This window comes from Rosa chinensis, chromosome 1 (genome assembly GCF_002994745.2).
Source record: "Rosa chinensis cultivar Old Blush chromosome 1, RchiOBHm-V2, whole genome shotgun sequence".
NCBI lineage: Eukaryota > Viridiplantae > Streptophyta > Magnoliopsida > Rosales > Rosaceae > Rosa > Rosa chinensis.
Window position 1 is genome coordinate 23,179,828 of NC_037088.1, and position 26,652 is coordinate 23,206,479.

The 26,652-nt window shown below is 36.6% G+C and overlaps 5 protein-coding genes across 6 annotated transcripts; 3 read left to right on the forward strand and 2 right to left on the reverse strand.

The window, feature by feature from the left end:
- Positions 1-636: 636 nt before the first annotated feature.
- LOC112181603 (methionine aminopeptidase 2B) lies at positions 637-5,936 on the reverse strand. Its single transcript, XM_024319975.2, has 7 exons — positions 5,492-5,936; positions 3,606-3,639; positions 3,337-3,525; positions 2,801-2,900; positions 2,564-2,709; positions 1,195-1,291; positions 637-675 (listed from the first exon to the last, which is right to left on the reverse strand). The coding sequence occupies exons 1-6, from the start codon at positions 5,934-5,936 to the stop codon at positions 1,213-1,215; spliced, it is 993 nt and encodes a 330-aa protein (XP_024175743.2). The 3' UTR covers positions 637-675; positions 1,195-1,212.
- A 2,519-nt stretch (positions 5,937-8,455) lies between these two features.
- Positions 8,456-11,810, forward strand: LOC112181396. Of its 2 annotated transcripts, XM_040512675.1 has the most exons (7): positions 8,456-8,611; positions 8,807-8,853; positions 9,103-9,230; positions 9,356-9,583; positions 9,775-9,871; positions 10,768-10,871; positions 10,978-11,810. In XM_040512675.1, the coding sequence occupies exons 3-7, from the start codon at positions 9,132-9,134 to the stop codon at positions 11,524-11,526; spliced, it is 1,077 nt and encodes a 358-aa protein (XP_040368609.1). In that variant the 5' UTR covers positions 8,456-8,611; positions 8,807-8,853; positions 9,103-9,131; the 3' UTR covers positions 11,527-11,810. The 2 variants fall into 2 exon arrangements, with proteins under 2 accessions (XP_040368609.1, XP_040368610.1); XM_040512676.1 differs by lacking the exons at positions 8,456-8,611; positions 8,807-8,853 and having other exon boundaries at positions 8,870-9,230; positions 10,978-11,809.
- Positions 11,811-12,666: 856 nt separating this feature from the next.
- Positions 12,667-16,351, forward strand: LOC112203739. The gene is made up of 6 exons (XM_024344663.1): positions 12,667-12,690; positions 13,042-13,122; positions 13,207-14,438; positions 14,539-15,493; positions 15,597-16,082; positions 16,175-16,351. The coding sequence occupies exons 1-6, from the start codon at positions 12,667-12,669 to the stop codon at positions 16,349-16,351; spliced, it is 2,955 nt and encodes a 984-aa protein (XP_024200431.1).
- Positions 16,352-16,601: 250 nt separating this feature from the next.
- LOC112203747 lies at positions 16,602-20,649 on the reverse strand. Its single transcript, XM_024344672.2, has 6 exons — positions 20,402-20,649; positions 18,818-19,073; positions 18,030-18,243; positions 17,386-17,447; positions 16,892-17,305; positions 16,602-16,812 (listed from the first exon to the last, which is right to left on the reverse strand). The coding sequence occupies exons 2-6, from the start codon at positions 19,070-19,072 to the stop codon at positions 16,633-16,635; spliced, it is 1,125 nt and encodes a 374-aa protein (XP_024200440.2). The 5' UTR covers position 19,073; positions 20,402-20,649; the 3' UTR covers positions 16,602-16,632.
- Positions 20,650-23,337: 2,688 nt separating this feature from the next.
- LOC112194617 (dnaJ protein homolog) lies at positions 23,338-26,591 on the forward strand. The gene is made up of 7 exons (XM_024334833.2): positions 23,338-23,494; positions 23,574-23,737; positions 23,867-24,017; positions 24,104-24,245; positions 24,340-24,616; positions 24,774-24,972; positions 26,111-26,591. Exons 2-7 carry the CDS (start codon positions 23,588-23,590, stop codon positions 26,428-26,430), a joined length of 1,239 nt encoding a protein of 412 aa, XP_024190601.1. The 5' UTR covers positions 23,338-23,494; positions 23,574-23,587; the 3' UTR covers positions 26,431-26,591.
- The last annotated feature ends 61 nt before the right edge of the window (positions 26,592-26,652 follow it).

Sequence of the window (26,652 nt, forward strand, 5' to 3'; positions counted from 1 at the left end):
TTTCCATTAATTCACCATTGTCTCATGTACACAAACCTAATCATGAGCATCAGTTATAAAAGACCCATATCTACAAATCTGGGCAGCCATCAAAATATACTCATGCAGCACTGCTTGCTAATTAATAATCCAGAAGCACTAGACAACATACCAAAATAGCTAGCAGTACTGCAATCAAGATCTGGCAAATATATATATATATATATATATATAAACTATGCATGTCCAAACGTTGATGCTACATATCCCCAACTACTAATTAACCTACACACTAGTTATCTTTGAACTTAAGAACATACTTCGCCCACTCTGCCAAGACAGCACCAGTATTCTCAACTGTGTAATAGCAATTTACTTTTCTTTCTCACTGTAAGAACAACAAGGACAGAAGCTTAGTTATAGATCACAATAGATTAATCCAATAAATCACTATTACAATAGATTAGTTACTGATTACCTTAGCACTCCACTCTTGGTTTTTGTCCTTAGTACTCCATTAATGGTGTTTCACAGATCATTTATAGAAAGCAAATGAAAAAAAAAAATTAAATTCTGAATTCTCACTTCACCGGGAAATTGGAAAGGGAAGACCAGCAAAAGGAAATGTCAAGGATCAAAATAACAAGAGAATGCTAACCCTAAGAAAAAGCCACAGGCAGTCAGTTCAAAAAGTCCCTGCATCACAATTTTCCGGATACTTTTAACTGCCACAAGTATCCATAATTTATTATATGACGAGAGAAAACACCAAAATCTCTATTTGATGTGCAAATACAAATACAAGATTTGCATAATCTCTACTACTTTATTTCCAACAAAGGCATAACATCTTCTGCCACATCACTTGATTACCAAAACTTTGGAAACTGCTTGGTGCCTCTACTATTGCCAGTTCATTGAATTACATCATTAATTATGTTTTGCAGAACTAATTTAAAGCTGAGGCACAAGAACATGGTTTTTCCCAAGCAATATGATGGTTAAAGTTCAACTAAAAGAAAAGGCCTCTGACAAAATAGTGAAAAGGCTACATGCATAACATGTCTTACCCTTCCCAGCAGCCCCATTTACAGGAGCCTTGTGCACCAGACTGCCTTTTTTTAAGAAAATAAGAATGCTGGAAGTAATAATGCTACACATTATACCATTAAGACTATGACAAAAGTAACTATCTCATATCATTAGGAAAATTACCTTGATACACCTTCCCATTTATTTCAACCTCATATGATTCCATGACTTCTTGGATTGCAGCACCAACATCACAAAGACGCACATCAATTCTAGACTCCTAAAAAAAATATGAGACCGATAATCACTGCGTAAGAAGCTTATTGATTAAGGCACTAAAGTCCAATTCTGGTAAAACTCGATGCTGTAAATATGTAATGATGATCAATCACAGGATAGTAATAATTATAGAGCAGAATACAATTTACAACCCTGAGGTCTACAGTGTTCCAATGACAATACCTATCAGGGGACTGAACTAGGAACTCTAGATAGCAACAGCCAAGTAAGAAACCAATGCAAGAAAAGAAAAAAGAAACAAGAAAAAAAAACTTTTAAGTACCAATGAACAGAAGAGAGGCAAGTTGGATGAGATCCCACACATGCATACAACAGATTCATTTCCTATACACAGCCCCTTTGGTTTTTTTTTTTTTTTTTTGGCAGAGGGCATTCCAGGGTCCCTTCTATGGTCTGCCTAATCCCTGTTGCTCAAATTTTGAGAATGTTAACACCAAAGTATTGACGTTGTTTCATTGTTACCTGGCCGTCAGTTTGATCACACATTAAGTAATGCTCTGGCTTTAGTGGCACCCACGATCTCTTTTCTCTTGAAGTGTATTTTGGGATTTCACTTTTTTTTTTCTTGGCTCCCTTTCTATTTTTATGCACTGTACTTACTGTTTATTCAATGCTTTCTAGGTGGTCTTGGGCACAAAAGGCTGCAAAAAATCTAAAAGCTCAAAATCCCCTTCAATCAATAGTGGTTGGGTTGTAGAACCCACTAGCGCCACTTCCTCACTTAACGTATGTACGTATGGTAACAATGAAACAGGTTCTAAGGTTTTGACATTATCAAAAATAGATGTTACTAAAAAAGAAGCACAGAAATAGGAAAGACTGAAGGTAATCTTACTGGATGCCCACATAAAATGGTATTCTCACATCTCAATCTTTACTCCCCTCCAGTATTCAGCATGCCCACTGTAAAAACACAATCCTGTCAACCCTCCCCACCCTATCTACCCTCCCCATTCTCATTTATACCAAATACTGCCACTCAAAATTTGTTTATCACTGATACAGTATCTCGCATCCTTTTATGAGTGTTAGGAATGCCTTCTTCTCTTTGGTTTTTTTTTTCCTTCTCTTTATTTCTATAAAAAGAAACACCTTCTAGTGAAAGTGAAAGAGGAACAGGAGCTGTGGACAAGAAGTTCACAGCCGAAAAGAAAAGGGGAAAACATCAGCAAAACAAACAGGAACAAGAAAGCACTAGTGACATTAGCCTAGGAGACACACAGCCTGAAAACTAAGCCTGAAAAAAGATTACCAATTCATAGAGCATCCTGTGGGGAATGCAATGCCTGCTTCCAGGCCATTCTCGGATATTAACTTACAGACTGTGTTCTCCAAAGTCTCACACAAATCAGTCATCAACATTCCAGGCTTTAAAATCCCTCTGATGTATTTCCGTACCTATTTAAATGTTACCAAAAAGCCACCAGTTGGTTTCCTCTCCAGGATATTATAACTTAAGAAGCAACATATTGACATAAAGAAATTGCACCTGGCGACGAACTTCTGCAGCTCGACGAACTGAATTATATAATAGTTTTTCAAGGCTCTCCAACTCCCTCTTCTCTTCAGAAGTAGTCCTCCACAAGTTGCTGAAACACAATACAAAATTTGAGCTAAAATCTTCAATAAAATATGAAACAAAAATGCAAGACCTACAACGATCAAGTATCGTGCAAACTAGAAAACTGGGATACAATTAATTTACAGGATAATAAATCTAATAAGAGTATATTCCATTACTGAGTGTTCGATGCTTCTGGTCATGCATCTCCAATGAATTCCTCAATCAAATACTGAGATTGGAAATCAGTTTCACTGCACTTATATCAACTCCCCCCACCCCAAAACAAAACAAAAAAACAAAAACAAAAAACAAAAAACAAATTCTTGATCATCATATTCTAAGTTGCAGAGAACATTACAAATTTGACCATAATTTTTAGTGGATTACAAAATCACAACCCCTAGAAAAGTGCCTAAAAGCTTTGAAATATGTAAAGTTGCGAGAAAACAGCATATACTCACTCATCTCTGTATTGTTGAATTTCGCCCTCAGGAAACTCCCCATGTGGGAACAGATCAATAAGAGGAATGGATGGTGGATCAGTTTGCCTACTTGTAGATTGTGGAGCAGTTTGCCTAGTGGTAGATTGTGGATCAGTTTGCCCACTTAAAGATTGTGGATCAGTATGCTCTGCCTGTGATTTTTTTTTCCTGCACATAAGAAAAGACATTATCAGCTTTCTAGTGAAATTGTTCTGAATAAACTTATAAAAACCAGAAATGTTCCTTACTTGCTCTTATTTTTCTTCTTCTTTTTTGAAACATCTGCACAATGAAAACATTAGGAACACATCAACAAATTGGAGCATAAAACAATAAAGCTGTCCAGCAAAGGTAGAACTCCACTTACTATTAAAGTTAATTCACAATACTAAGAACTTCCGATTATAATAAGGCAGAGATACTATGGAACTCTTAACCCTGGAAGAGGATCACCCACTTGCTACCCTAGGGATTCTTAGGTACAAAACTTGTGACTGAAGAAATAAATGGAAGGACTATATACCTGAAGATTAAGTGATGGATATAAACTTAAGGTTCTTTGATCCTTACTGAAACAACCTCGTGCAAATGACATAGAGCAAATCAATCAAATTGCAAGGGATAGAAAATAAGCAAAAGGCTAAAAATTAATGTTAATCACCAAATGATAAGAAATAGTCTATACAGAAGCAAATTTCATGTATCATTCAAATAAGGAATTATAGTGAATTGAAACAATTGAAGTATGCTCATTGACACGTCTACAATACTGATTTCTAATTTCCAACTCCTTCATGTTCACTGAGTCATATTTCAAACAGTCAATCTATAAACAAAGATAATACTTGGTCGATTTATCCCCTAGCCATAAGCACAGAAAACATAAATACAAATACATATGGATACAAAAGAGAAATGTAAGATAACAAGGACTCGCCTGAAAGATACAACCTTCTGGTGCCTAATGAGATTGTCCAGCTGAGATTCACCTCCTTAAAAGTTACTAAACACAATAAAAAAAGCAAATGAAAATGGAAATCCAAAGCAAAGTTAAGAAGCTAGGCACAGGAAGAAGGCAACTAAACCCAAAAACGAAAATGAAGAAACAAAGCCTACACAATACTTCTGCTGATATGAAGGAGCCAGCATACCTCATATTCCTTTTTTACTAAGGTTCCTTATAGGTCAGGACATATGCATAGGCATATTCTTTTCTAAGTCTCTGTATTAATTAGCTAGGCTTAGGCTATATGCATGTAGTCCTAAGTGAAGCATATTAGATCAACATTCCTATTCTGAAAAGACAACAATGGCAAACGTTCAAAAGAATACTTGGGAAAAAAATAATCACTTTAGAAGATACTGACCTCGACCCCAGGTAAACCAGATGATCAAATACATGTTTAAAATTCTTGAGTAGAAAATCTAATATAGCTTGAAAGAACAAATATTACTTGGGATAAGAAGAAAGTGCATCTGGTGATTGTTTGGAGTCTGTTTGCAGCTGCAAGGTGAACACATCAAATAATAAGTAAATAGACAACTACTGAAAAATTCTCACATTCTCATACTTTAAACCAAAAAAATCTTCCTTCTCATACTGTAAAACATTGAACTTGCATATAAAGACAGTAATCAAAAGCATGTTTAATTATATATGTACATTAATTCAAACTTCAAATATTTTTAAGAAACTAATACAGTCCCAAGATATTTCAGTTTGTTCATGACCGACTCACAGAATGAGATCCACTTTGGAGTACATATTCTACAGCAGCATGAGAAAACAAACCAAATCTGTCCACATTATTCTTAGAACCATATATACAACCAAAGGAAAAAAAAAATCTCAGTCAAATTCTACCCATCAACAACTTATTGGAATAAGATTAGTTCCCCTATAATGACCCCTGCCACCATGTCCTTGGCTCCGAGATGAGGGAAATCACATCACCTGTTACAAAACTGTAGGAAGATCTCCAGAAATTCACGTAAGGAAGTATCACTAGCCACTGACAGTAATGTGAACCAAGAACAACAGCGGTCAGAGATCAATAAACAAAATTCAAAATTGAGAAAACAGAAATGCTAACAGTTCTTTCATCAAATTATGATAAGACAAATCCACCAATACCTTGTTTCCAAAATTCCTTAGGGTTTAGCTTGAGCAATCGAGAAAGCTCTCTATTGAGAAGATCGACGACTCTCTGAGACTCTACGGCATCTAATCCACCTTCATCGGCGCCTAGGCTAGCGGAAACCGCCTCATCTTGGGGCAAGTAATTCACAAAATTTCCCTTGGTCGACACCCACTCGCCTCTCTCTCCCATCCGAACCCTACTACTACTACTACTACTCTCCGGCGGCGCAGAAGCAGTAGCACTTGAAACTTCGGCATTGGACGGCTGGGACAGTGATTGCCGAAGAGAGGCAGAGAGAGTGGAATTTGGGGATTTAGGGCTTCTGGGACGATTCTGGCCTTGATTTTTGGGGACAAAGACCTTTTGGGTTTTGGCGAAACCCTTGCTTCCTCCGGCTTGCCTATTGGTGTTGCCTTGAGGGTTTCGGTGACTCCACATGGCCTAGAAGATCCCAATCAAATTTCTAGAGAGCTCTACTGGTTGCTGGAGAGCTCCATAATCCGAACGCGAAAGATGAAATAGAGACTAGCAAGAAGAAGAAGGAGAGGCTAAGAAGAATAATCGAGAGAGTAAGAATCGAGATCTTATAGAGCTGAGAAAGCTGATAAGTCCAAGAGACAGAGGTCAAAAAGCACAAGTCGCGGATTCTAGGTCGGGTTGAGAAAGCAATGTGAGAAGGAGAGAAAATCACTTAATTTGTGAGGGGATAGATCGAGGTCAAAAAGCATAAGTCAAAATAACTCAAAATTTTTTAAAACAACCTCCACACTACGACAACATTTAAATGTTGTCAGAATGTCAAAACATTTTTTAGTCAATTAGGGCTTGGCTATTTGAGAGGGAAAAGCACTTCTCAACTTTTGGATATCCCTCCAAATTTGAGATTGGAAATCACCACCTTCTACAACTACACAAATGTGTTGTCTGAATGCTCACCATTTATCCAAATTTGAGATAGGAAATTACCACCTTCTACAACTACATAAATATGCTGTCTGCATGCTCACCATTTTTCCAAATTAAACCAGTATGGTTTTAGTGTATATTCAGACAACAGAAAAAAAAATTATGTCGTCTGTAAAACTCAGACGACATAAAACTAAACTTATGTCGTTTGAAGAATGTCATCTGAAGGCCTTTTTGGCATAGTGTTATTTTTATGATGATTGAGTTGTAAACAGAAAATTAAAGAAAGAAAAACTAAAATTAAAGACAAGAATGAGTAATAAGATTCTTTAGAGTTTAAAAATAGATTATGAAGATGCTAAAGCATTGAATCCACCACCTAATACTTCTATCCGATTCTCTAGTTGATAACAATTGAACACCTAGATTTCATGCTAAAGATTTCCGTACATGAGCCTTGTTGATCCCGGACATATGCCAAAGTCCTTCTAACCTATGAATTCCAACTTATTGATCATGTATAGAACTCAAGTAGCCAAACTATAATTTACTTCACTTAATGATGAGGTTCAAGCAAACATGTTCAACTCCATTAAGCACAAAAGAACTAGGAAACCATGCAAACAAGAATATTGACTATGATCAAGCACTTGTATTCTTAATTCACAACTCTTTAATCACAAGATTGAATTATTTTTTGGCACCCTAGAAAACATATACTCATTGATCAAGCATCATGTTCTCCAACCAAATAACTCATAAACAAAACCTAGGTCTTATTGATCCCGAGCAAAGATTTTGAATAAAAGTTCTATTGAAACGGTGATTAAGAGTTTAACATAGAAATCTAAAAATTTAATAGCAAACCAACTAAACAAATAGAATAGTCATACTAGGGGCTTCATCTCAGCCCTAGCCTAGAAGTTTAGAATCCATAACTATGAAAAGCATGACTAGAATCAAAGAAATCATGAAACAGATAATGGAAGAATTAAGGAACTCGGAACCAGCAATGGTGAGAGCTTTTTCTTCTCCTTGTTCTCTGCCAAATATGCTGCCTCTTACGTCTCCAGGCGTGCTAGGTTTTCTGCCCTATATCTCTCTTTCCAAATCCTACTCGACTTTGGACTTCTTAGGTCTTCTAATCCAACTTGGAATAGATTCCTTCTCTCCAAAGAAAACGCAAGGGTACTATAGTCAACGCAAGGAATTACTCCAAACATGCCAAACACGTTCAGTCTTATCCCGTCAAAGTGCTAAGGGCAATGGACTTGGGCCTCACTAGTTAGATTCCCAAAAGATATGCGAAATCCGTCAGAATCTGCCTTCCCGAACTAGGTTCACTTAAATCATCATAACTTCCTCCTGAAGAATGCGAATCCACTTCCGTAAAATTCCTCACAAAGCTAACATCCGTATATTTTCAACGGTGTAAGGCTCGCCTGCTAGTTCCTTGTGAGAAGGTATAGTTTAATACTTGAAGTTGACACAAAACAGAGACAATTCTGGAAAATCAGGATGGTCAGCATCCTTTCAATCCTACGTGACTCTAAGCTCCAAATCTTTCTTTTCTCCAATTTAACCTACAAAACACAAACACAAAGTAAAAGACTCAAAAATGACAAGAACTAAGCCTAGAATCCAATATTTAAGTGTATAAAAATGTATGAAATTACGACACCACAACAATTGTGGGCAACAGCCACACAGCTGTTGCCACAAGATGAATGAATGGTGGATAATGGAGTCACGTACAAACCATTAAGGGTTGCTCTTTATTATTTTATATTTGTGAAACTCATCCGTACTAGAAATAGTAGCTGGGCCAAATTTTTATATAAATTTTTTACATTTTTTATTATTTTCTTATCAGTGGGTGTTTTTTTATTATTAAATTTTGTGAGTGGGTGTTTTTTATTATTACTACGGAAGGCAAGCCACGCTCGGTGACTGTTTTATAAAATATTGTTTCAGTCCCGCTCTTTAACTTAAATGTCTCTCTCTCTCTCTCTCTCTCTCTCTCTCTCTCTCTCTCTCTCTCTCTCTCTCTCTCTCCCTCCCCTCTCTCTTCAAAAACCAGATCTGCGACCCCCACCGCGACCCTCACAACCCCCTCCGTTTCCAACCATCACTGATGGCCTCTCCTTCTATCTTTTTCATGTTATCTGCACTTTCCTTCACACATGGATCTGATCAATTTTATAATAGTAATCTTTTCTTCTGTCATATTGCGATTTATTCGATTTGGCTGTAAATTTGAAAAAAATTGTGTATATTTTGTTTGTATGGTAGAAATTTCTTTTTCCTTTTAGTTTTGATTATGAATTAGGTTTTTGGGTTTATTTCTGTTTTGGGTTTTGATCTTGAATTTTTTTTAATATTTTTTTTATTGATACTTGCAGGTCGTATTGTTTGGCTGTTAAAACCCTCTGCCAACCTCATCTCTCAGGTATAGTTTCTAGGTTTGAGTTTTTATTGATTTGAGATTGACTGTGAATTGGGTTTTCTTGAGGAGATCAATCTTGTATCTTTCTTAGTACTGCTAATATCTACTAATACTACTGCATCTAACAATATTGAATCGCTGCATGAAGTACCACTTGAAAGGAGCTTTCTGTTAGATTTATTTGATCCGAATCCCATTTTACATGATGGAACTTTCTGTTGTACTTTACTGTATATGAATATCTCTTTAAAGGTAGTCATAGATGGCAACGATACCTTGGCATGAAGGCCACAGATCATAGGTTGTTTCAGCTCAATGTCTTTGATTGGCGAGAGTTTCGTAAAGGAAAGAAACTAGATGAGGCATGGGATGCAATCAGGGTAATCATACTTAACTACCTAAGTGTTGGTTTATAATTTTAACTATGGACATTCTGATTAGTTTAAAGTTTAATAATTTGTAGCTTCATAATTTAATAACATCTTTTGTATATGTGTAATATTAGAGAACTATTGATTGGTCGGACCCCGAAACTCAAAGGAAGAGTGGGAGGATAAGGTTTGTGGCGGAGAGGAAGTTGAATGATCATTGGAAGACATTTAAGGCGAAACTCCGGAAAGTATGGTATACCCCAAATGTTGGTACTGAAGAGCGTTTTAAATGCAAAGATGGGAGGGTAAACAAAGAACAATGGGTTGCACTAGTTAACCACTGGGAAGATGAAAAGGAACAGGTATATATGTCTACGGGATGCATAATGTTTTCATATGATTGTGTGATATTTGTCCTGAAAATTTACTTTACTGCTATAACTGCATGTGCACCAGAAACAAGGACTGAATATATCTATGTTTAATGAAATCTGCAAAAGGATGGGGTAGTTTATAATTTACCTTACTGTAACATATTTGAACCTTGATGCAGTGGCGTTCTATTGTGAACAAGCAGAGTCGGGCAAAGCGTAGGATGATGCACACAACTGGCACAAAGACATTTGCAGAGATCAGGAACAGATATGTAGGTTGTTATGTTATTGAATAGCCATATATATTGAATTAATCTGCATAGTGTTACATATAAAAGTCTAAGTTTTCTCTATATATGAACTTAGTCACTCTAGCAGCAATAGAGAACGTATTCAATTATGAGTATCTACTATGAGAGAATGTACTAGTTGTGAGAGAATAATGTAACTAGCATGTCTTAATTTGTGGCAATGCAGAAGTACATATGTGTAGTGAAAACTTGAAAATAACATGATATATATTACCAATTATTAATTGTATTACAAACGTATGCTGTATTAAAGGAAATTTTGGTGGGATAGCATGCACCAGATGATAAAGTTTTGCTCTTGTACCATTAGTAGGAGGGCTTGGTTCAGTAAAAATTTAGGTTCTGATTTCAAGGTATTCTCCACCTAACTAGCCTCATTACGAAATAGCGTTTGCTTATTTTCACCATGAAATTTAAAAGGCTTGTGAGAAACTGGTTTATCTTATTTAAGTTCTCAGGATATTGTTGTATTGCCTCAAGTAGTTTGTTATTGTTAATCATGTTATGAAGGACCTCTTTTATTTATTTATTTTTTTGTTAAGTTGTTTGGTTTCATAGTTACTACTGATTACCATTTGTCTTATGTAATTGCTTGATTTTCAATTTTCACTAGCCTTCATCATGACGTATTCTCTTCTCTTGTTTTGACCAATGTTCTGCTCTTAAAACATGCAAGACCTTAATCGCCATTTGCATACCCTGTACTCTACTTGTTGCAACCCTTCTTTTTTAGTGTTTCTGATTAAATAAGAAGCGTTGTTGCAGGTTTTTATTTACTTGTCCTTCATGGTACTCGCATATCTCATATTACTTTTTTCTGTTTGTTTTTCTTAATTAGATTCTTGGTTCATATGTATGTAGAAAAAAAAAATGGAGGTGTAAACCCAGACCGTTGCAAAATGTTTGAGCTTACCCATGTCCACGATAATGAAAACCCTGATGAACCAAATTCTAAACAAGCTATTGTAAGTATCACTTATGACTTCTTGACATATTATTTTCAAGTTCTTAAGCGTACTCAACATTGATATTGTACTTACTGTGATTAGTTATACCAACTGTTTGATATAGGCCTTAATGAAGGACAAGATTGACAAGATGAAGACTACAAAGAGGGCATCCCAACTTCCAGAGGCTCTTAATGATTTTGAAATCAATGAAGTATATGCGTCTGTGCTTGGAAAAGAGACACGTGGAGGGGTGCGAGGATTTGGCATTGGAGTCAGACCTGAACAAGTTCCTGGTGTACTAGTGCAGAAGAGAGGTGTTCATTTAGAGGTACAAGCAATGAGAGAACAACATGAGGCTGAGATTGAAACGATTCGGAAGGAGAGCCAAGAAAAGGAAGATAAGCTTAGGGAAGAACTGAACAAACAAACTCTGGCCACAAAAGATAAATTTAAAAATATGGAGATTGCAATGAAAAAACAGGAAGCTCTTATGGCTTTGTTACTTGGGGCATATGAGTCAACTGATATGCTTGGTGCAGCTTTAAGAATGAAGGGTGCTTCTTTCCAACCATCGATGAGCCATATTCAATCTTCATATGAGGAGAACTTGGATGATGTTTACATACCACATTGCTCTGAAGAATTGCGGCAGCAAGTTACCAGAAATTGAGGCACTTCAGATTTCACCTTTTGGTTAGTAACAATTGTGCTTAAGGCCTCTGTATTTTTGTTGTTTTGGACTTGATTTATGATCTCTCTAGTATATTGGTGGTAGCTACCTGATCATGGGATAAGTGCAGAGGCTTTTAAGTTTAGCTTCATAAGCAGATTTAGGTTTTGGATGTATATCTGTGAAGTTTGATTTAGTTTAATAGTGTTCAACTACTATTTGGACTCTATGGTAGTTTGTGTATCTGTCAGGTATTATACCTGGAGTGATTAATGTAATAAACTTTTATATATGAAGGATTCAATATGCTTTTGTAATTAACAATTGTTTTGTTTATTTTTTTTTTGGGGGAATTTTGAATGAAAGCCACGGGCCAATGTGGTTTGCGTCAAATTCATGATTAACCAAAAAATAAGAAATAAAAAATAAATAAAAATATTTAGGGGGACCCACCAGATGGTGTAATTAAATGAAAGAATAACCTTTATTATTTCAATTGCTAGACACACACACAATCGTGGGTTTTGTAGTTACATGGCCCACCACAATGTCAGACTGATTGTAGCCCACGGAAGCATATAAACGTGACTGGTCTGATGTATTGCAACTGGCCTACAGCGCACTGACCCATTTAAAAGTGGCTGTAATGTGGCAATGGGTCATAGACACACACATATGTGGCCTTTGGCCCAAACTTGTCACCAATAGTGCATGTGGCTATTGCCATAAATTGTAGTGGTGCGAGTTATCACTAAACACCCCCTTGATTTCTTAAATTCTATTTTTATTTTCTGTACTTTTTGTATTTTCATGATTTTGTTTGGGTCTTTCTAAATGTACCCAGCAAATTTCTATGTAGACCCAGCAAATCAATTTTACATGAAAATACATTTATATCCTCGTACAAAATGACTATAATAGTCATGGTAAATAAAAATAATAACAAAAGAAACCATAAAGTTTAAAACTCTTTTTTCTATTTGTACCCAGCAGTTCAGTTATACCCAGCAATTCACTGTGTTTACGTTGTTGCGTTTATGTTATTTCTTCTAGCAAAGCCTTAAACCCAAATTTCACTTTCCTTTATAATTGCTTCAAGGGTTTAATACGCATGATATTAACAAAGTTGTGACTGCAATTATGATTTTGGAGGCGTCAAATAAGGTTTGTGTATTTTGTTCATCATAGAACCAGAAAATACAAAATAATTTTTTCTGCAGTTTACCGCTTTTCAATCGGTCAATAAACACCGAAAATCAATATAATATTCGGTACTGTACCACCGAACAAGATGGAATATTTTGGCACATGACCACCGAAATTTAGAAACATATTCGGAGCACAAACACCGAATAATACTGCTTTATTCGGGAGAAAACCACCGAATATTTTCATAATTTTCGGTACTCAACCACCGAATGCTACTACTTGTCTTTTTTACTGTTTTCAGTTCCTTTTATATGAAATATTTATAACTTAATTATTTATTACTGTGACGTGTTCTTTTTTTAACAGATTAATTCTGAGTTTATTGAAAGTGGCAATGGTTGGACTGAATGTGTTTTTGAAACAACAAATCAATTTATAACTAGTGAGGTAAGTAGCTTGGAAATCGTCAAGATAATTAATTTTTACTTCGATTTTCATTCCAATTTGAATAGTAAATGTTTGTTTGTACAGGTATTCAAAAGTCGGAATGAATTAGTTAACTGGACTCGTGAAGAAGGAAGAAAGTGTGGAATAGTAGTTGTAATTAGGAGGTCTGATGCTCCAGGGAATTGTAGGTTAAAAAGAGGGCGAATAACTTTTGGTTGTGAGAGAGGTGGCTTTTATCAAAAGAATAGCATAGACTCAGAATGCATGCAAAAGAAGAAGCTTAATGCCAGCTTGAATCCTCAAAAGAAGAAGCGTGATAGAAGTGGTGGTACAAAGAGGTGTGGTTGCCCATTTCGCTTGAAGGGCAAAAATGTTGGTCCTGGGGATGAGTGGATCCTTGAGGTTGTAAATGGGATGCATAACCATCATGCTGCAAAGTATCCTGAAGGGCATTCCTATCTGGGGCGATTAACCAAGGAAGAAAATAATTTGTTGGTTGATATGTCGAAGAACCTGGTAAATCCAAAAGAAATATTATACACTTTAAAGCAAAATGACCCACTCAATTCAAGCACTATGAAGACAATCTACAATGCTCGACATATTCAAAGGGTGATTGAAAAAGCTGGCATGTCAGAGATGCAAATACTTCTAAACAATTTGCAGAAATACAATTATGTGGAATGGCATAGGAGTTACGGCACAGAGAACATTGTGAGTGACTTGTTCTGGACTCATCCTGATAGTGTAAATCTGCTACGTGCATTTCCTTATGTTTTAATAATGGATGCCACATACAAGACAAATAAGTTTCGATATCCATTGTTAGAGATTGTGGGGTTGACATCTACAGAGTTAACATTCCATGCTGCATTTGTGTACATCCATGCTGAGAAAGAAGAAAATTATGTATGGGCTTTATCTAAATTGAAGAGTGTGATGAATGAAGACTGTCTTCCAAGTGTGATTGTTACTGACAGAGAGTTAGCACTCATGAATGCCATTCGTCGGGTGTTCCCTGCTGCTCAACATTTATTGTGCAGATGGCATATTAATAGGGCAGTGTTGGGAAAATGTAAAAAGCTTGTTGATAACCAAGTGAAGTTTAAAAAGTTGATGCAGGCATGGAACACATTGGTCTTTTCAGATACGATACCTGACTATGAAAGACATTTACATGAGTTCGAGAGAGACTACAAAAAATATCATGAAGTACTAACCTATGTGAAAGGCACTTGGTTGAATGAATATAAGGAAAGATTTGTTGAAGCATGGACGAACAATTATAAGCATTTTGGAACAATGACTTCAAACAGGTACTTTTCAATTGATATTTTCTATTTGTTAATAAACTATGTATTGTTTCATATAATTTACTTGAATTTTCATAAATTATTCATGTGTACTTTTAACTAGGGCGGAAAGTGCTCATTCAAAATTGAAGCGACATTTGATGTCTAGTCTGTGCAACTTTGATACATCATGGAAAAAGATTCACGCCTTACTGGTGTTGCAACACACAGAAGTAAAAGCTTCATTTGAGAAAAGTCTTATATTTATCCGACATGACTTCATGAAGAATGAGTTTAAGGTAATAGTGGGTTTTGTATCACATGCTGCCCTGGATTATATTTTGGGAGAGTCTGAGAGGATGGATGTTATTGGAACTAATGAGAATGCATGTGGTTGTACTTTGAGAAAAACACATGGGTTACCATGTGCACATGAAATGGCAATTTATAAGGAGAATGGTAGCCCTATTCCACTTGATTGTGTTCATCGTCATTGGAGGAAATTAGATTTGTTTCATGCCCCACAAAGTAATGACCCTATAGATATTCCATTGAAGTCACTAGAGGAAAGATTCATGACCTGGTTACATAAAAGGGACGATGACACCAAGAGACAGGTAAAAAGAAAGTTAGAGGAAATTATGAATCCAGGATGTACCCTGCTTACAGAACCACAAGCGAAGATCAACACAAAAGGACGTCCAACTAAAGAAGAAGCCTCTACGCGTCGTATGTTATCTTCTTTTGAGATTGCATTGTCAGGTCAAGATAGTCATTCACAAACACCAGGTGTCGGGAGCGTTATAATGAAAGCTGCATTAAAGAGACCCAATAGGAGACGACCAAAAGAGGCAAAAAGTAATATTCAATCAGCAAAATTAACTCCTGGAACCGCTAGTACTAGTGAGTCAACCATGAAGACAAAGAAACGACCATCAAAAGTGGGAGAACATATTGGTCCTTCATTAATTCCCACTGGCAATATTATGGGTTTAAGAACACCACCGAGGAAGTTAGATAAGCGAGCACCAAAATTGGCACAAGAGACTAGGGTAACTGCAAAAAAAGCTAAGTTGCAGGTTTGTAGATTTAGTAATATTTCATTTTATTTTTTTTGCTTATAATGGTTGATTTGTTTCACTAATTGTTTAGCATTACTCACCTAAATTTTGTATTCTACAGTTGAATCTACGTCAAGATGTGAATCCATCTGAATTGACACAGGAGTATAATGACTGGTTTCCTAAAGAAATGTGGCCATTTTTTTTAGGAGCCAAGGATGTAAAGGATGATGGTAATTGTGGTTTTAGAGCTATAGCTGAGTTTATGGGATATGGTGAGAATAACTGGTGCCGTGTACGCAAGGAGTTGTTGCAAGAGTTTCATCAAAATAAGCATGCATACCGATTACTATTCCGATATGCTGAGCGATTGGAGGAGGTGGATAGGAGATTAGATTATTTTGATGACTTTCCGCCTGAAGAACATTGGTTCTTAATACCAGATATGAGATACATTGTCGCAAATTGTTACAATGTTGTGCTGATGCATTTTGGATTGCCTTTGATGTCTTGTTTTACTTTCTTGCCAATGGACAGTATCCCACTTCCCATAGTTGATCGTCGTGAAATTTCTATTGGTTTTGTCAAACGATGTCACTTTGTCCAGGTATTCTATATATGTTGCTAAAATGCATTTTTTATATACTGTATGTCTTATAATTGTAATTAATTGGTAATCTTTTTCTCTTACCTTATTAGGTTCATTTGAGGCCATTGCATCCTATGCCACCTGTTATCAATTGTTGGTTTAGATACTCTCTAACTCATGCAAATGGATGGTTAACTCCCTATAGTGATCGTCTTCACAATGGCAGAGAAATTTTTTGTCTAGATTATTCAGACAACGAAAAAATTTATCATCTTGATAGTGATTAGTTTGTCTATGAATTGCTCGTTATGTCTCTTGAGCAAGTTTAGATTCTTCATTTGTAGTTATAAATTTACCGCTACTGTTTCCAAAGACATAGGTGTTTCTATTATTAATTGGATTGATGATTGAATTCAAAAATGGAGTCTATAAATGCTACTACATACTTTTAGTTTATGTTTATGATCCATATAGAACAATAAAAAAAGGAAAAGAACAAAATAATTTCTACTACAATTAAATCATCGTTGACATTAATGTATGAAAAAAATTTCGACTACAATTAAATCTATTCATTGTTTTGTACATGCCGCCGACGTTGATATGTGCGTGTATTTTGCACTTGGTTACCTAGTAATATATGTTGGATGCTTTCAATAGCCTCATATAGCCTCATTGGTTGTCTTATAGCATCATCTCGGCCAACATCAACAATAGAGTGAGTGATACACAATGCCCGTGATATTCGCTGCACCAAACAAGTATAAAAAATTTGTAAGTAGGTAGTGCTAGACAAATAATTAAATTAAACCTTGTACAATTTAGACCTGTAAAGGATGATTTTCCTCATTTGAATCAACTGCAGCAGACATCCAATCAGGGTGTCTAACATATGGATGTGTGATCTTTTGGTACCATGATAAGTATTCTGGAGTGCAGTCATATGAAAACTTAACTGGAATGCTTCGGTTGGCATCTGCTAACACGTGATCTCGCCATCTTTGCCACAACCCATCAAAGTACTCATATACAACCTTGTACGATTTAGAATCAGAAACTCGTCGAACACGAGAAGGGGTGTAAGGGTTGTGAGGAATTATTTGAACTCGACCAAATTGTCTTAGAACCCTATCAGGATAATATGGTTCCACAATATCCAAACACTTAAGCATTCCTGTGTAAAATGTGATTTCCAATAATGGATGAGCCTCCCTAAGACCACGGTATGGATCCCATATGACCTGAGAAAATAAAAATAAATTAGATATTAAAAAAAAAAAAGAGCAATATTCCAACTGTCAATATAGAAATATTAACATACCTCGTGTGCATGCATATGATCAAGCTGTTGGCGAAGAGCTTGCACGTATACTAATGACAGACCTGCATCTTTTCGAGGTTCCCAACGATTAACTCGTGGCTCATTTTCTAAATATTCAACACGGAGATGAGGGGAAACTACATTCCGGAAGTGCTCATATATCCAGGCCTCAAGCAATGTCAAATAACCCCCAATTTGCCTACAACCAACTCTAGATGCAAGTCCTAACTGTCGATATAAAAATGCTAACCCTGCAGCTCCCCAGGCATACCGACCAACCCTATTAAGATCTAGTAAAAAATGTAGGTAAATCACATTTATCCTATTCCCAGTCTTGTCCACAAAAAGTGTGCAACCTAATATATATAGTAAGAACCCTCTTGCTGCGAACTCTATAAATTCAAGAGGACTATCATCTGAAACACTTTGAAACCTTAATATCAACCACTCTAGTGTTACCCCATTTCCACCATATCGACTCATTTCCTTCTTTGCCTCATCTATAGTAACTCCTAGTGTAGATGACAGTAAAGATGCATAATAAGTTTTGTCTAACCGCACACCCTCAGGCACAGATATTGAATCACCTTGAATTGGAATACCTAAAATGTTAAAAACATCATCCAATGTAATTGTCATTTCACCAAAGGGTAAGTGAAATGTATTGGTCTCAGGCTGCCACCTCTCACAAAAGGCTGACACAACAACTCTATTACCAATTAAATATGAACAATTAACTAATGGCCTTAACCTAGACCCATCAATGTAACTCCAAAACTTATGGTTAGCAACATGTTCATCAAATACCCATTGTGTGAGCTTATATGAATGGTTCTGAAGTTTCAAAGGTTCACGTTCCTGGAAATAAATAAATAAAGAATAAAAACTTTTGTCATACATGAATTGGACTCTAAAAAAAGAATATGATCGAACATAAAAGAAATAAAATACCTCAATATATAATTGAAGTTTCTTGAGAAAAAATGGAGAAAAAAACAAAACCACAAAGGAGAGTGATGATGTCTAATGATATAACTTTAAATGGTGTCCAAGTATGCTTCAGTATTAGTTGCGTATATGAAGCTTAACCTCATTTATCCAAAAAAAGCAAAAACAAAAAAAAATCAATTCATTTCAAAATAGAGCTACGTGGAGTTCAAACCATCCCTAACTCTGAACATCTCCCAGCAAAAAGGAAACCTTTATAGTAAGTTATTTCTCTTAAAGCATGAGTTATTATTTATTGAAGGGACTGAGTCTACTCTCTGTTCTTCCACATCAACAGGAAACAAACTAATAACACAAGAAATATCCCCAAACAAGCTGTTTTCCTTAGCTTTAGGGAGTTTGACAATTACTTTCAAAACGTTGCATAGTTTTGCCGTTGTCGTGTAATGAAATGCTACTGTAAGAATAAAGCAATCAATTATACCTTATTAAACCATATGGCAGCTGCTACATGACTTTTAAAGCTCTTCAATACCGATGGATCATGAGGACCACCAGGAAATGGACCACTTAGAGGCTCATCTGCATCTGCAAATGGTTCACAAGCTTGTTCTTCTGCAGTATCAACCCCATCATCTATAACACCCTCATCTACTTCTGATTGAGAAGGTTGAGAACAAAATTTCCTTTTTGTCTTTGAGGTTGTGGGGCAATCATGGTGTTTATGACCTCTAGCCATACTACAAAATAAATAATTATGTCTATCAGGTAAAGTTGAAAAAAATAGATACCCAAGCATCTACAATTGTTCATACAAAGACTCAAGTGTGACTATGCTAAAAAGAAAAAAAAAAAAAAGACTTTAGTGTGAAAAAGAGATGTCAAGTCTGGGATGAGCCAACTAAAATGGTGTCAGGCATGAAGTCAATTTTTCCAGACAAACCAAAATGACAACCTTTTGTAAGCTGCATTTGGGATTTCAACCAAACCAAAAGAAAAGACAGCAGAATCGAACCAAAAAAAAAAAAAATCTGATCCAATCATATTTTTTTGGGTACCAAATATGTCTGCATTTAGGCTAATCCGATATGTATAATATCTGTTTCTAAATGCTTTAATTTCCTCTCATATGCATTCTGACTATTATAGCTGCATAGCTAGTATAATATAGTAGTGTAGTAGTGAGTTACACTTATAAATCATGACTACACTTACTGTGGGTTCATTGCCAAGTTTTAGAGTGAAAGACAACGAAAATATAGTGTTTTTCAGTTTATTCATGTATATTGCTTGATGAGAAAAATAATTGCAGCTGATCTTATCATCTTTTCTTCAAAAAATGTTAAGCACCTTTGAAGTCCTAGTCTCCTAGATATAGTTTGGTGCGCATATATGATATCGATCAGTTTTGTAATGTAAACTCAATCCCTCATTCCCTTTTTTTTCTTTCTTCCAACCAAAAGTAAGAATTTTATTGCACAAAGTCAAAAACTGTACAAGACAGAACATAAGAAAAATAAAAAAAAAACTATTAGCAAAAGGGCAGCTCAAGCACATGCAAACTCCAGTAGGCCACCCGCACAAGACATTAGCAACCAAGCACCATAAGATGAAAAGTGATGCAGCAGCATAATGTGAAAATTTTGCAGCAGTGAAAGAAGAGAACAACAGCAGCAACAAAAGAAGAATAAATTACTATTGCTGTACGAAGGCAAAATAGAAATCCATTTTCAAGTTCTCAATCAGAATTTGTTACTTTTTCAAGTGCAAATGCAATGCTAAAAAGGCTCAAGTCTAAACATTGTCACGGCTCAATTGTAATCAATATAAAAAACTCAAGTCATCAACTCCATTCAAGAATATGAGTTAAATCATCCAAACAAATAAAATAAGCTCAACTCTCTCATAAGCAAATTGAATTCAGAGCAAAACAAAAGTTAAACAAAACAATACCCATGAATCAAAAGAAAATATCAACAAGTGAACTAGAAATTCAGACCCTAAACTAAGAAATTAAACTAATGAAAGAACTCGTGCAAGGAAATTTAAACCAAGAAGTGCGGGATACCTTCAAAGTCGGCGGGTGAGAGCGAAGGAAATAGCGATGACCCACGAAGTCTAAGATGGAGATATTGTTGGGTTTGAGACAGCGCTTCTTTTCCCTCAACTCGGTGCCGAGTCGGTCGTCTATAGTGATGCTCTGGAGTCCAATCGGTGCCGAGTCTGGACGAATTCCTCAGTTGGGAACGATCTTGGAGCAACTCTCATTGACGCGGAGATAATCGGGGTTTTGCTGGGTATGAGTTTTGGGTGTGAAATTTGCTGGGTATACATTTTGTTGGGTGCGAGTTTGGTTAAGGGTATTGTTGGAAAAGTAGTTCCGTACAATTATAAATTTTATTTTTTTATTGAGTATAAAAAGTTTGCTGGGTCTACATAGAAATTTGCTGGGTCTATTTAGAAAGACCCTTTTGTTTAAGTGTTAGTTTTATTTCAAGTTTTGAGTTTTAGAGTTAGAGTTTGTTTAGGATTTTAATTTGTTTTCTAGTTTGATTTGATTTCCTAGTTTATGTCTAGTTAGTATTTGTGTTTTGTTTGGATTAGGATTCCTAGTCAATTTCTGTTTTCAATTCGTAGTTTGTATTAGTTTAGGATTCTTTTAATATTCGTTGTATATATAAATGTGTGTATCTTGTTTTGGTTGAATGCATGCATGTTTACCATCAACCAAGGTTCTAAAAAACGCTAGGCGCTAGTCGGGCGGTGATCCAGGGACTAGCGCCCGCCTAGGTGGGGACTAGGCGGTTTTTATTTTTAAATTTTTTTAATTATTTTTATGATATATAATTATATAAATAAATATATTTAAAGTCTAACAATTAATTACAAGTTTAAAATTAGTCAAAATATAGTATAAGATTAAGAATTTAGCAATCACACGTTTGTTATCCATTCATTGATATTGAGTTTGTTATATCATCAGTGCACTCTTTTGGTAGGTGTGTTATATCAGTACACGTTAGTGCAATTTAGCTAAACGCGTCTGCTTGCTACACGTCTGCCAAACTGCAAGTACACACAAACATATGCTTCTATAATATTAGCAAATGAAAAGTCCTTTGCTGGGTTCCAATTTCTCTCCGTCTCCTCTCTTCCTTCGCCCGACTGCACTCTCCTGCTTTCTCCTACACCCAAGCGGCCTCACTGAAATTGAACCAAGACCAAGGCAGCAAGAGCAATTTTTACATTATTCGAACCAACAGCAAGGCAGCAACTTACCCGAGCTTGAAGATTTCCGAATCAAACCAAGACTCCAAGAGCAAGACCAGTGAAAACCCAGAAATCCATGACAGAGTGAGAGAAAGATCGATTTTGGCGTCAACTGAAAACCCAGAACAGATCGATTGAAAATATCAAACCCAGACATTCAACTTACCAATTCAAACATTTCAACCCAGAAATTGAACCCAGAAATTCATGAGATAGAGAGTCAGTCAGTCAGAGATAGAGGTCGTGTGGCCTTGCCGGAGAGAGGGAGAGAGGCCGTGCCGGGGAGAGAGAGAAGAGAGACGGCGGCAGTGAGTTTAGGTTTCGACTTGGATTGTTTGAGACTTTGAGTTTGATTTTCGATGTTTTATTAATCGCATAGCGCCTAATCGTACAACGCCCAGCGCCCAGGACGACCCGCCTAGGCCGCCTAGCCCGACTAGGTGGCCGATTTTCAGCCCGGCACCCAGCTCGATCGATTAGCCTAAAATCCGAACTGTATGGAGGCGCCCAACGCCTAGGCGGCACCTAGGCGGCCGTCCAGACCGATTTTTAGAACCTTGCCATCAACCCCCTACTTGAACAATCCCTACTTATTCTATACTAACAACTACATTTGCAGGGTTAAATAGCGCTTGTTTTTAGCGTATCACTGCTCTTCTTGATAAGATGTGGAAATTAAACTTAACCCCTAAAATTAAAATTTCTCTTGGATGATGATTAGAATAGACTCAAAATAAGAGATAGACTCTCAATATATAACCTCAATATTTCTCCTCTATCTCCTTCTTCCATTATTCATAATGAAATTATGGATGACCTTTTTATGAACATTGAATGGTCTTAAAGTGCCTAACCTTAGATCGTTCCATAGGAGCTAAGATTGTTTTGTGGCATTTTCCAGAGGAGATGAGTGCCAGTTGATGTTAAAGCCAAATGGCGTCACCAGCATTCATTGGTGGACCTAGCATAAGGCTAGTGGGGGCTGTCGCCCACACTGCATCATCATATACACACTGATATATATAGAAGCTCTGGACAATTTTATGCATTTGAAAGTGTATTATGCAGCTTTTGCCCCCATAAGTGTCATGATTTTGATGATTTCATGCATGTTTAATCTAATATCATAAAAATTTCTCCTTATTTTCATATGTTTTATGCATAAATTATTTTTTGGAAATGGGTGGACAAGGATTTCAGTTTTCGTTAGCTATTATAGTTTAAATTCGCCCCTGCATAACTAATTTTATAGGTGACTGCCAGCATTAGTATAGAACAGTTTTTAATTTTTTTTTTTTTATAGTGTAGTTCAAATTTTTTTTTTTTGGATAAATAGTGTAGTTCAATTTGGATAGTTGGAAATCTGCATTGCTAGAGACAATGCTACTGAGAAGCTACTGAAATATTTAAATATTTAATAATCAAATCTAGCTAAACACATAAATTTTGGGACTTAAAATCCCTCTCAATTCTTTTCACTAACGAACAAGAGAATTCTTAGAGAAGCCACTCAACAGAGCAATTGCTGCCAATGCGAGTTTGGCCTTGGTTGCTTTGAATACAAGAAAGTAGAAGGGACAATAAAAATAAAAAATGAAATCTCTAATACACAATATCACGTCATAAATAACAAATTACATGCCATCAGATAGATTTTGTGTATGCCATACGCCTGATACGCGTATAGTTATACTTTCCAAATAAAAATGGAATTGTACAGATTCTAGATCCTTCCTTCCCAGTAACTAACCCCCTGAACGAAGCAATCCCAGCCGTCCATTTCCTGCCTTTAAAAACCAGGAGCTGACCAAGACCACTCCTCTTTCTCTCGCCGTGTGTTCGTTCATCTTCTTCTCTTTGCAAACAACAAATCTCATCTTGCGCAACATCGGTTAGTTGTCTATCTAAATTCCAATTCTGGGTTTTGGGTTTGTTTTCTTCAGAAATTTTAGTTGAATTTTTGATCAAAGGTGCGTGAGAGAAAATGTTTGGGAGAGCTCCGAAGAAAAGCGACAACACCAAGTACTATGAGATCCTTGGAGTGCCTAAGAACGCGTCGCAGGATGATCTGAAGAAGGCTTACAGAAAAGCAGCCATCAAGAACCATCCTGATAAGGGTGGGGATCCAGAGAAGGTGAGAAATCTCAAATCTCTTGGTCTTCATCAGCCAAGGCTACATAGGAATGATGTTGTTGTTGTTGTTGTTGATCGTGAAACATTTATGGGTTTGTGATATGTTGTTCTTGTTTTGTGTAATTTTTAGTTTAAAGAGTTGGCCCAAGCATACGAGGTTCTGAGTGATCCAGAGAAACGGGAAGTGTATGACCAATATGGCGAGGATGCACTCAAGGAAGGAATGGGTGCCGGAGGCGGCGGCCACGACCCATTTGATATATTCCAGTCCTTCTTTGGCGGTGAGGATTTTTTCACATTGTGAAAGAGAGCTCTTTGTGTTTGCGTAATCTGGAATTCAGTGTGTTAATGCTCTCTATGTGCCCAGGGGGTGGCAGCAGCAGAGGCCGCAGGCAGAGAAGGGGAGAGGATGTGATCCATCCCCTTAAAGTTTCCCTGGAAGATCTATATAATGGGACATCCAAGAAGCTGTCTCTCTCTCGTAACAAAATCTGTGCCAAGTGCAAGGGGTTAGTAATTGATAATATAAATTGGATGATCATATCTTTTGTTTTGTTTCAGTAGTTTATGTTTCTGATATGTGGAGTTAATGAAATGATGCAGTAAAGGGTCAAAGTCGGGTGCTTCAATGAAGTGTCCTGGTTGCCAAGGGTCTGGAATGAAAGTCTCTATTAGACATCTTGGACCTTCCATGATCCAGCAAATGCAGCACCCATGCAATGAGTGCAAGGGTACCGGTGAAACCATTAATGACAAGGATCGCTGCCCGCAGTGTAAGGGTGAGAAAGTTGTTCAGGAAAAGAAAGTATTGGAGGTTCATGTGGAGAAGGGCATGCAAAATGGACAGAGAATCACATTCCCTGGTGAAGCTGATGAAGCGGTAGGTCAACACCCTCTCATATCTGTTTGTTATTGTGCAGTTTTAAATTGTTCTTTTTATTGTTAACTTCCTAGGAATTGTTTAGAACTTCTATATGTCAGTTCTCTATTATATGTTATTGATTTATTGATTTTTTGTTTTTGTTTTTTTGGGGCAGCCTGACACCATCACAGGGGATATTGTTTTTGTCCTGCAACAAAAGGAACACCCTAAGTTTAAGCGAAAGGGTGATGACCTATTCTACGAACATACGCTGTCCCTTATGGAGGCACTCTGTGGCTTCCAATTTATCTTCACGCATTTAGATGGCAGGCAACTCCTCATCAAATCTCATCCTGGAGAAGTTGTCAAGCCTGGTAAGTTACATCTGTTCTCTTCTCATTTTTGTGACTAGTTTTGTCCTTGTCACCCCAATAGTGTGTGCATTTGGTTACTCAGTAGGTTATGAAATATTGTCAAATTCATCCTAATCTGTAAGATGTGATGTGTAATACTTGTGGTAGGTGTTTCATCAAAATAGGATAGGACATGTTGACCCGGACCAATGCAGAATGGTGGATTGCTTTTGGAGGTTGTTGAGTTCCATCCATTTAGGGAGGTCATGTTTTTCTTCTACAAATGCACCCCAATAGTGTGTGCATTTGGTTACTCAGTAGGTTATGAAATATTGTCAAATTCGTCCTAATCTGTAAGATGTGATGTGTAATACTTGTGGTAGGTGTTTCATCAAAATAGGATAGGACATGTTGACCTGGACCAATGCAGAATGGTGGATTGCTTTTGGAGGTTGTTGAGTTCCATCCATTTAGGGAGGTCATGTTTTTCTTCTACAATTAGAGGAATTGCATGGTGGACTCAATATCCGTTTCAATCATCTGAATCGCTCGGTTTTTAGACTTCCATTCATTAATTGACCATGTTTGCAAACCTATCAGCCAAATGGGACGTGATTTAGCGATTAGGGGTTAGTGTTGACAGATCTTCGGAGTCGTATATAGTATGTTACTGATTCTCTACTTGGCTTAAATTTTGCACTGATAATCTTTTAGCATAGCCATAAAGGCAATGGTTTGGATCAGTAGAAGGGGACACAGGCAATCATTTAGGGAGCCTTTGGTGGAAGATACACAACTATATGTGAATATAAAAGACCAAAAGTTATGAGTTTTGTTTTCGGGTATAAGGTTTAGAAGACCCAAGTATATGGATTTCACGATGAAAAAAATGGTTTTAAGGGGATATGGTAAAAAAGGAATCAAAGTACATGCTGTCTCTCAAATCTGCCTTTAATTTTGGATGTTTAATGTCTTCTGCTATTTTAATGAGTGTTTTCAATTATTTTGATACTTGAGATCACCCTTGTGAAAGTTATGGTTTTGAGTTTTTCTTTTTCTTTGGTCATTATTTGAAATTTAACAGCATGGGTTGCTATAGGATTTGAGTGCGTTGCTAGTTTGGTATTTTCAACTTGGTGGTTTATTTTTGGTGTATCAGATCAATTCAAGGCTATAAATGATGAAGGCATGCCGATGTACCAGAGGCCATTTATGAAGGGTAAACTATATATACATTTCACTGTGGAGTTCCCAGATTCATTGAAGCCAGAACAGTGCAAGGCCTTGGAAGCAGTGCTGCCGAGGAGTTCTGCCCAGCTTACTGACATGGAACTAGATGAGTGTGAGGAGACTACACTGCATGATGTCAACATAGAAGAGGAAATGCGTCGCAAACAAGCACAGCAGTCTCAAGAGGCATACGACGAGGATGAGGATATGCATGGTGGTGCCCAGAGGGTCCAATGCGCTCAACAATGATTTGAGCGACTTCTTATATCCTTTGAGAAAATAAAAGTTATTAGGCGTTAGGAGTCTTTTATATGTAGTTTGTCTTGGTGTTTATTTCCAGTTTGGGTTGTTTATGATCCCAACTATTGGGGATTTAAAGACTAGCTATTAAGAACATGATCCTTATTCTAGTTCATCTGAAATATATATATATATATATATATATATATATATATATATATCGGCCGATAA